Below are 11,295 nucleotides of genomic sequence, written 5' to 3'. Positions count from 1 at the left end.
ATATTCTAGTAGAATGAACATTGAATTGTTGTCCATCGCCGTTTTTTTTTAGCAGAGAATGTCCGGTGCATTTGCAAAATGGGTACCGTTACATTAGATTTCGCAAAGAGGGTAGCGATATGGATACGCACCGTGATGTGGTTATTTACGTCTCACATCCTAGTTTGAACTCTTCATGGTTAGCCCCTCCTAATTTCGGAGCAACACATATATATCCACTGAAAGAAGGGTGTGGAAACATAGTAAAAATAAAATCGAGCCTTGTTGAAAATCAAAGGCAATAACTCCAAATTTTATATGAATCAAAATCACATAGACATAGCTGGAGCCTAGTGGTCCAATTTGGCCATAACTCAAACTTGGCCGAGATGTTCTTTTTAAGTATAATTAGGATTGGTGAAGAAAATGAAATGCTGGAGGGTTAAATTACCAAGGCTAAATATGGCATTTTTTAAATCAAGTGCTCATGACGTTTGACCTTCTTAACCGATTGGCCTACATTCGAATTTAAAAGTGATGTTGTGGGAGTTATGGAAGGGTGCTGCACCCTGTCCCTTTTGGTAGCATGGAGACCAGCATGTGCACAGAATCAAATGCTTTAAATTATCTGACATTTCCCTTTTTAAGAAAACCTTTAACACGATATGATTTGATATAAACCTTATACAACCTAATTTAAAAAAAATCTAACATTTTCTATCAAATTCTTACTGTTTATTTTATTTTCAGCCAAATGCAATGTGCCCGTTTAACACTTAGCACCCTGTCCCTCTTCTGTAGCAACCTGTTTTTTTTAAAAATCTGGTTTAAATCTTTTCATAGTAACTCTTTCTACATGATCAACTACTTCTTCATTATACAATTCACGTACATATTTTTCGACCAGAAACTCCTGATCAACACTTGAATTTCTTTCCTTGTCATTTATTTTACTTTTTCCATTGCTGAAACTTTTCTTGGATGACTTTGACTTTCATTTGATATTTAGGACGGAGACACACATCCATCTTGATGTAAAGCTTATTGATGTTATTTCATTTTGAAATGATATGCTGAAGGAAGCCTTTGCCTTTGCTTCTTCACAGCACCAATCTTTACATTATCATACTTGATTATAATCTTTATTTAGAAAGTTCTTTATATCACCCTTCATTTTCTCTGTTTTGGTAATGTGCTATGTTTAAACACTTTGCGTACGGTACCATTGTCCTCTTCTCTCGATATGATTTCATCCTATATTTCTTTATCTCCTTACCGTTTAACACCTTGTTGAAGGAGACCATTTCTTAGGGTGTTCTAGCATCGGGTTTCTGATGTCTTCCTTTACGCATTCACCATACAGCGAGTGCATGTTTCCTAATTTCAGGACATCTTTATGCCTTAGTCCAGCCTTTTTCAATAAAGCGTCTACCTTGTTTTAAGGGGTTGTGATAATCTTTTGTTTGGCAATTTCCAAGCGCTACATGCGTTTTGGGGGATTTTCAGCTATGTCTTTTCGCTTTCATTTTGACCTTCATATGTTTTGATTCGTTTATATTATCTTTTGATTTACGTGACTCCCTTTTCATGCCTTTCTTGTCATTCGGGTTTGGTTCAATTATAAGCGAGTAGATTGTTCGTTAGGTTCGATTTGTCCAGTCATACCATTTTGAATAACTCTTTCTTTCTCTATAACATTTTCATTTTCACACACTTTGTTGTTCATAAGTTTCACCGTCGGTTCTTGGCTGGTGCGAGTTAGGTTATTGTCAATTGTCTCTGCTGTACTGTCCTCTTTGGAATCTACGGGTTTGATTTCAGCCGTACTCCTCTTTGTGACTGGTCTGTGCAAATTAAATGGATATGGCTGTTCACGCTGCAACGGTAACAGGCATTTTACCGAAATCAAATAAATAAATAAATAAAATAAAATAAAATAAAATAAAATAAAAAAAATAAAAAAATAAAAATAAATAAATAAATAAATAAATAAAAATAAATATAGTAATGGAATTTGTACTTATGTTAAGCATCACAATTAAAATATTCGTTTGAAAATATCGCTAATCTAAGTATATACGTAAGTTAAATCAATAAATGGCAATACTCATTTTAATAGGCTGATATTATTTATATCCATACCTTAATGCACCTTTGACATGACCTTCTTCTGAAACAGAAACAAAACAACAATGATATTTCTCGGGAACGTACCCGTGTGTCTGGACAGTAAAAGCATCAGCATTTTTAAAATAGCACTATGGGAATCACAAACGGCATTCCTTACCTCACAATGATGAATATAACGATAATAACTAGCACAACCCCCGCGCACACAGGAAATAAGAATGTTGCATTGTTCCAGAGGGTAGTTGTATTCTCGATTCGAGTTGTCGGTGGTATAACTGATATACCACATCGAACCACAATGTGTCGAACAACCTACCTAGTCAAGTTCCGTGTGGCCAAATACTCGTAAAACGTGCGGGCCTCGATGTCCGGAGGTGGACACGGTACAAGATCCACGAGAGAGCAGGCATCCAAAAAGCTGTAACAAATATCCATTGTCGTTGTTTAAATTTTCCCCTTGAAATTGAAGCAGCCAAATTGTTTTTCACAATCATCTATGTCGAAGAGCGTTCTTGATTTATAATTATTCCGTTTTTTATGTGAATGCTGCATACATTGATATTTTCCCTTTTTAACATTTTTTTATGACATTTTTATTATCATCCGGTGACTAACTTGTGTATCACCTGAAATGTAAACAATTGGACAATACGCGTATCAGCTTGATAAGGAATCAAGGTGACACAAAGTCGTTGCATAATTAACACAGTTTGTTTGTTCAATATTAACAGGTTAAACATTTATAATTAGTTATTCACAACTATATTTTAAAAGAAATCAGGTTTTTTCAATACTAAAATATATCAAGTATAAAAGTTAGCGTAATTGTAAGTGTTGGCATGGATCGAGACACATAAAGGGCTTGGCGCGAAATCAGTTGTTTTGGTACCGGCCCCTCAGACACTGTTAATATACTACTAACCTGTTCCATTCACAAACGTTCATAATCTCAAAAGAGGCATGTTTTAAAAGCATAATACCATTGACATAATTTTAGTGTACTCACAGTAACTCGCATATCTCATCTATTTACCTGAAATGACAGTTTTGTGAAGACAATACAAATATCATTTTATGGCATTCCCAAACTGTGTTGATGATTTTATGGCCCCCAGACCGAGCACCTCAACTTGGTATACATTGACAATCCCGGTAATGGTACTCTTGGTGGAGAAACCAAGATCTTCCATGTGACCCTTTCTTCTTGTCCCGTAAAAGGTGACAGTTGTACCGGAAGTTGCCTCGGCTGACCGTGTCGGTGTCCCCCAATGTCAGTCTCCTCATGTCCGCACCTTCCACTCATAAAGCTGTCTTCGGGTTTTCTTTGCAGGACACTGCCGTTAGCGTCACACCCCCTCGCCACCCAATATTTCAAACCATCGCCCATCATGGCATTCCGCCATGGTCGGCGGTTGAAAGTATCCATTTCCACAAAAACACTCGGGAATAGGCTGTACCCTTCAACTCCGTGCCCCCGCTGTTGGTCATTTAGGGCTGTCGCTGGAAGCCACAGTCCATGGGGTTTATAGCTGGAAACCATCGTCCGTCCATTTGGTATCCCTCCTCTTCTGCTCATCCACTACGGTCATCTCTGTTGATTGTCGACTAATAGCGCCAACCTCCGTGACTCTCATCGGCAATGACAGTTCCATAGTACCACCGTCGCTCGTTACCGCCGAGGTCAACTCGGTCCGTCTGGCTTCATTCGACGTTCCGGTCCGGCTATCCCAGGTCATCGTTCCCCCTCTTGGCCGTGAAGGCCTTCGTGAGATCTACAAGATCGTAACGTATTTCACCAAATGAGCACCGGTTTTCATTTTCAGTGTTCATTGAAAATATTGCTATCTTACACTGAAACAAACATTTTTTTTATCATATACCTAAAATTGGAATAAAAAGTCATAAAGAATCTTTTTTAGAAAAGACGTCATATTGGAAATGACGTCGTTGAAATTGTACCTCAGCCTTGTGAGCGCTGACGTTTGATTTAATACCGATTGCGGGCTCAAATTTCATATCCTCTATGTCATCAGAACAAAATTAGTTGTCCGGTAAGCGCAGTGGTTGGCGCACTCACTTCTCACCTAGGCGAACCGGGTTGGGCGCATGTGAGTTTGGTTTGTGGTCACCAAGCCTGACTCCGGTTTCCCCCACAACACAAGACCACAGTCTCGCGTAGAATTGTGCCAATGAGAGTGATTAATATAAAGTTGTACAGGATGTGACAAAACGAAAAATATAATATTTACTACCTTTCGAACATTTTGTTTCGCTGATAAGTCTCCATAAATCACCGAAAAGTGTATGATAAAATGTTTTGTTATTATTTTTTAATAATCAGTCGATTTTAACTTCATAATAATAATGTTTACCAAAGTGCAACATTTTACTGCCACGCAAAATAACCTTAACAGATAAATATGTTTTATTCACGGAAAAAATCACATCTTCGGCACACTTAAAAAAAGGAAAGTACTGCATTATACATTTTTTGCCATTTCATAATACTTAATTATGGTTCGGAGATTTGGGGATTTCATAAATCGATCGAAATAGAACGTGTTCATCTGAATTTTTTAAAACATTTCCTTTGTGTAAGACAACAAACTAGTAATGTCGCTGTATACGGCGAATAAGCAAGATTTCCAATGAATGTTCTGCGAAAAATACGTATTGTGAGATTCTCGTTTAAATGAAAGAGTAAACCTGATTCACTTGTATACATAGTTTATGATATAAAAAATGACCTTGGTCAGTCTATTAATTAGGGATGGCAACGAGTACCCGAGTACTCGAGTACTCGATCGAACGTCCGAGTACTCGAGTACCAAATCACTACTCGAGTACTCGGGGAAAAAAATAAAAAAAAATCTATAAAAATCACCAAATACACGATTTACAGACAAAATATCAGATCTGGTTAGTTGCCAAGAGGACAATTTACGGTCCCTCTAATCCCCGCTGTGTACACAATTGACCTCAATCAATTCGTTGACAGTTGTTGTGATAGTTGCAAACTGTCAACAAAGCGAAGTTTTGATAGCGGTACTTTCACCTACACAATTCTATTGTATACCAATTAGAGTTCTTCCACCAAAAAATGGACGCTAACGAGCGAAAGAATATCGACTGTTTACGAGAATTGATTTCTTAATGGGCGTATTTTAACTATTTTTGCAATGATTATCACAATTGATTGGTTGATATTTTAAATCAAGAATTATGAATATTAATGAGGTAAACAACAATTACACAGTACGAAAAACTATCATTTTAAAAAAATAATTGTAGAGTAAACAACTCAACAACTGAACTTCGTATGGAATTTCGTTCACTATTTTTATGTATGCTATTAATTTTCGTTCATTGGAATTCTAATTGTTGTTTATTTCTGCAGTGCATACTTGTATAAAATGAAACGAATAAGACAAATTAAATGCCTGAAACAACATTTGTTTTCTTTTTATATCATGTTTTGTTAAAATAGTAAAAATACGTAATGAAAGTTTACTTTAAAGGTGAAAATGACCAATAATACGACCAACGCACAATATACGTCATTAACGATACATGTATACACAATCTTGTCTTTGCGAACACATATTCAATTTTTCCGAGTAATCGAGTACCCGAGTACTCGATCGAACGATCGTCCGAGTACTCGAGTATTAACTTTACTACTCGTTGCCATCCCTAATATTTTATGTATTAAAAATGATAATAACAGAATGGTGATGACGAGGTTAATATGTTCAGCACATACTTTATTGATAGAAGAAGGTAGATATTTAAATATTGAAAGGGAAAATAGAATATGTACTAAATGTAATATGAACTGTTTTGAAAATGAATACCACTTCCTACTTATATGTCCATTTTATCGTGATCTAAGACTACCCAAATTGTTTAAGTAGTATACACGTTGGCCATGTTTGTCCAAATTTGTAACATTATTGTCATCAACAAATGTAAATATTATCAACAAAATCGCAACTTATTTATATCAAGTTTTTAAACGGCGATGATAATACAATTTCATGTTAATAAATGACTTAAATAATGATATGCTTAATTATGAAGATGATATTAGCAACACATATAGTTTATATAGTTTGCATACTTTTCTCCATAATATTATACTAAAATTATGCTGATTTATTGTAAATTTCACCACCATGCTATTCAGTGTTATTGGCAATGTATTTAATGTATTTGCCAATAAAATATCGACTTGACTTGACTTGATAAATTTTATTACGTTAAATAATTTCCTTATGAGCATCTGATAAATCAGACCAAAAGCCTGTCAAGGCTTTACGCGCTTTCATTTTAATTTTAAAAGTGTATAATATGTATAATAGTCTAAAAGTGTACAATATTTAGTAATGATTAGAGGTTGTTAGTATGTACTTACACAAGTAAATGGTTTGATGCGACACCAATTATTATGTGTAAGTCATTAACTAGTAGATTAGTTCCATTTTGGAGAAAGAACAGAATCGGTAAAAATACCAGAAATATGAATTAATGAAGGTTTGTAGTTTTCACCTGACCACAACACACAATATTATGATTTTAATTTATTCATAACTATATCTTTCCACTTACATTTAAACGTTTAAAAATGTCACATACTTAGTGGATACGTTCGAATTTTAGTTACATATGACGATTCCATGTTTAATAAAAAAATAAATACAATTGATATTTCCAATTTCAAATTATTACACATGGACAGTATCTTAAATAGAAATACCTATTTAGAATAATGCAATTCAAAAAAGTAACTGCACATTCAAAACTACAGGGTACAGTGTTTGACATGTTTACGTGAGGTATTTATCTGAGAGTTAACCACTTTAAAGATTAGCTAGAAATTGTGTCAGTAATTAAACAAAGGGCCGATTGTTTAAAACTCTATTAAATTTAAAAAAAAGTGATTAACAACATCATTGTCAAAATTTAAACATGAACTATTTAATGGTGTACTCATATATTGGAAGAACAGCTGAAACAGTGGTATCAAATATTGTAAGTAATTACTGCAGATCACATGATTAATTTTTAAATTAACTGGATAGTAAGGATTTGAAAGTAAACAACGATGACATTTATTAGATTATTAACATTAAACATGGTTCTGAACAATCGGCCAATGGAGTTATAACCAAGTACTTTCCATTGAATTTTCATAAGAATAAGAACTGTGAGAAAAGAGTTGTGTCAGATTCAATTTGTTCGGTAATAATATTTCCATTTTGGTTTGCACTAATTGTCGCTGAATGTTTTCATTTACAATCACTTTGTTGTCTATGCTTATCACCATTGATTCTTGACAATTGCGAGTAAGTTAATTGCATTTCGTCTCCGCTAAACTGTCTTCTTTACTGTCCAAATTAATTTCTGCCATATTCCTCATTGATGTAAGTGATACTTGTTCCCGCTGCAACGAGAAATGCTAACGAAATCAAGGTCTAATCCAGAGGCCCGTTTCATTTAAGGATCTTAAGTCGTAACTATAATGTAGAGATGTCACAGGTGGCCACACATTGATTTTTTTTTATTTCCATGATGTTTCTTTTAATTTTGATAATTAAGAAAATATTGTTCACTCAATTATATAGCAAAATCATGGTACTAACATAAATTCAATTTACCACAAAGATCCTTTTTAAAGAAAAGGACCCCTGGACATGACTTTGGTAATGTCGTATCTTAGCTCACGCCCTCCGCCAAAATATATCATGGTTCTAAGCATAATCAGGATTTTAACATTGTGTGAACATGTGTTTGTATCTAAATATGTGCATGAAGAATATAGGCATTTATTTTACTTATTTACAGCAACACAATTAAAATATTTGTTTAAAAATATAGCAAATTAAAGTAAACGTCAGTGAATTAATAAATATAAATTGTGGCATATATAAAATTATTTTTAATCTGTACCTGATTACTTCTATGGCATGATCTCTTCCTGAAACAAACAAAAACATATTGTTACGGACCTGTGTGTCTCGAAAGTGAATAACATCAACATTATTAAAATAGCAATTTGAAAAACATAAGCGTAATTCATTACCTTAAGACGATGATACAGGTAATGAAGGTAACTAGCATAATCCCCGCACACACTAGAATTACGAAAGTTGGATTGTTTAAGAGGGTAGTTATTTTACTACTCTCATTAAAGGTTTGCCTCGTTGTCGAATCGGTTTGATTTGTCAACTCGATTTGCCTCGTTGTTGAAAAGGTTTGAGCTGTCCAATTTAACTCAGTGGATAATATGGTGTTCAGAGTAGTTCGATCAGTAGAAGTCGGTGGTATAACTGATATACCACACCGTTCCGCAATGTGTAACACAACCTGACTGGTCAAGTTCCTTGCGATCAGATGTTCGTAAAACATGTTGGGGTCGATGTCCGGCGGTGGACACGGTGCAAGATCCACGGGAGAACAGACATCCAAAAAGCTATCACAAATATCCATTATCGTGGTTCAGCGTTTCCTTCCTTGAAGTAACATATAGTTTCTTTCCCAGGCACTTATGGTGAAGAGCGTTTTCTTCTTGAGAACTCCTTTTTCTCGGTATGCTATTTAAATCGATATTTCCGTTGAAATATTGAACACAGCTTTATCTACTTCATTATACATCATCTGATAATAAACCATTAAACAATGCACTTACACTGTATCTGCTTTATCTAAAATCGTAACACCATTGATTTTATCTCTTTATACAATTATATATTTATTATTTAATACATAAGAGGAAATTAAATGTACAGTCATAAAAGTTTAAATAATGAGCTATCCACAAATATGTTTTTAAAGTCGTTAAAGTGTTTTTTGAACATGAAAAATATATCAAATAAAACCTTTTTTTCCTCCCAGTCCACCTCCACACATTCTAATACAAGTTTTCCAATAAAACTACATATAACTGTATATATCAGTTTTGGGTAATTAGCTCATTTGTTTGTGTTTTATATCTGTATTAAAATCAAGCAATTATTTACATTGCTTGCGTCGCTTTTTCACTATATTGCAATACAAATATACGTGTACATCACGCCTCCAACCTGAATGACGCAACGCCATTGGTCCAAGACGGTGTGACCCCCATATGTGTTTTTCCATATTGGGTCACTAAGTTATATCGTACCAAAATAGGATCAACTTTCCGATTTCGATGAATAAAGGAAACATATTCCATCAATTGATCAATGCACACTGGTGTTTAAAGCTGCACTCTCACAGATTGAACTTTTTATTTTTTGTCTTGGAACGAGCCAATCTTTGCGAAGATCCATGGAAACCAGTGATATAAGACTGCTGTCAAAAAATTAGATCGCAGATTTTTATATTTAAGTTCAAAAATTGATGTTTTATGCATTTTTCGTAACGGTTTATGCCATAAAACATTAATTTTCGAACGTAAATATGAAAATCTACGATCTGATGTTTTTGTCAGCAATCTTATATCATTGGTTTGCAGATATTTACGCAAAAATTTGCTCTTTCCAAGATAGAAAATAAAAAGGTTGTTAAAATGATTTATCTGTGAGAGTGCAGCTTTAAAAGATAATTCTGACATAGAAGAAATGTTCTCTTCACTCACATTTGGTTTATCACGTCTCACACCCTAGTTCGAACTCGTAATGGTTAGCCCCTCCTAATTCCTGAGCAATACATACATATCCACAGAAAGAAGTGTGGAAACATAGTAAAAATAAAATCGAGCCTTATGGAAAATTAAAGGCTTAAAACCTAGTGGTCTTATTTGGCCATAACTCAAACTTGGCCGAGATGTTCAGTTTGAGTATAATTAGGATTGGTGAAGAAAATGCACATCCATCTTGATGTAAAGCTTATTAATGTTATTTGATTTGGAAAAAGTCTGCAGAAGGAAGCCTTTGCCTTTGCTTCAGCACCAATCTTTATATTATCATATTTGCCAGGCAAAACACGATAATTTTAATCTTTGTTTAGAAAGTTCTTTACCCCACCCTTCATTTTCTCTGTTTTGGTTATGTGATATGTTTTAACACTTTGCGTCTCGGTACCATTGTCCTCTTCTCTCGATATGATCTCATCCTATATTTCTTTATCACCTTGCCACTTAACACCTTGTTGAAGGAGACCATTTTCTTAGGGTGATCTTCGGTTTCTGATCTCTTTATTTATGCATTCAGCATGTTTCCTAATTTCAGGAACATCTTTAGGCCTTGGTCCAGCCTTTTTTCAATAAAGCTTCTACCTTGCTTTAAGGTGGTTGTGTCATTATTTTGCTTGACTATTTCAAAGCGTTACTTGCGTTTTGGGGCATTTTTCTGGTTTGTCTTAACTGTTTCATTCTGACCTTCATTTTTTAAATTTGTTTATATTATCTTTTAATGCACGTGACTCCAATTTTAATGCATTTCTTGCCATTCGAGGTTGAATCACTGTCAATTCTGCCTTTCTTGTTGTACTACTATAACCGTTATCATATCCGCTACATCGTGGTTGTGATTTAGTACCATTTCCAGGATTCGCTCCACTGTTCATTTCTGCATCAACGTATTTATCTGTTTGTTGTTCATCCTTTTCACTGGTGATTCCCGACTGGTGCGAGTGAGTTCAATGATTTTGTCTCTTCTGTACTGTCCTCCTTGCGATCTACGGGTTTATTTTCAGCAGTATTACTCTCCATGAAGTTTCTTTGGTAAATAAATGTTCTTGGTGTTCACGTTGCAATGAAAACAGACATGCTACCGAAATCAGAGCCGGAACCACAGGCCCGTATCTTTTAAGGATCTTCAGTCGTAACTAAATGTAGGTAATTCGATTTAATTTTAAATTCCATGACATGTTTTTAATTTGAAAGTTCACAAGATATAGCAAATATAGCACACTAAAATACCCTTTTTGTCAAATATCTTTTTCAACACAGGCTTTGGACTTGTCATTAGTATCTTGGATACCCCCCCCTCCCCACCCCTCAAAGAAAAAAATAAATAATTAACATATAATCCATGATAAGGATTTTAACAAAATGTGAATGAATATTAGTTTGCAGCGAAATATGTGCATGATAGTGGATTTTTACTAATATGAAAGAACAGAATTAAAATATTTGTTTGAAAATAAGGCAAATCTAAGTATACGACAGTGAAATCAATTAATGGCAATACTAATATTGGC

General features: G+C 34.5%; 1 protein-coding gene across 1 annotated transcript; it reads right to left on the bottom strand.

The window, feature by feature from the left end:
• Window positions 1-6,903: 6,903 nt before the first annotated feature.
• On the bottom strand, window positions 6,904-8,803 carry LOC128207155 (uncharacterized). Its single transcript, XM_052909932.1, has 3 exons — window positions 8,192-8,803; window positions 8,059-8,086; window positions 6,904-7,552 (listed from the first exon to the last, which is right to left on the bottom strand). Exons 1-3 carry the CDS (start codon window positions 8,596-8,598, stop codon window positions 7,460-7,462), a joined length of 528 nt encoding a protein of 175 aa, XP_052765892.1. The 5' UTR covers window positions 8,599-8,803; the 3' UTR covers window positions 6,904-7,459.
• Window positions 8,804-11,295: the final 2,492 nt, after the last annotated feature.

This window comes from Mya arenaria, chromosome 11, assembly GCF_026914265.1.
Source record: "Mya arenaria isolate MELC-2E11 chromosome 11, ASM2691426v1".
In the NCBI taxonomy this organism is placed as follows: domain Eukaryota; kingdom Metazoa; phylum Mollusca; class Bivalvia; order Myida; family Myidae; genus Mya; species Mya arenaria.
This window is presented reverse-complemented; position numbering and strand designations above follow the sequence as displayed.

Excerpts from the sequence above, each read along its gene's own strand:
- LOC128207155 (XM_052909932.1), bottom strand. The coding sequence starts at position 8,598 with ATGGATATTTGTGATAGCTTTTTGGATGTCTGTTCTCCCGTGGATCTT. Across the intron at positions 8,087-8,191 it reads ACCTGTATCATCGTCTTAAG|GAAGAGATCATGCCATAGAA; the intron begins GTAATGAATTAC and ends TGTTTGTTTCAG. Across the intron at positions 7,553-8,058 it reads CATGCCATAGAAGTAATCAG|CGGGAACAAGTATCACTTAC; the intron begins GTACAGATTAAA and ends TTCTCGTTGCAG.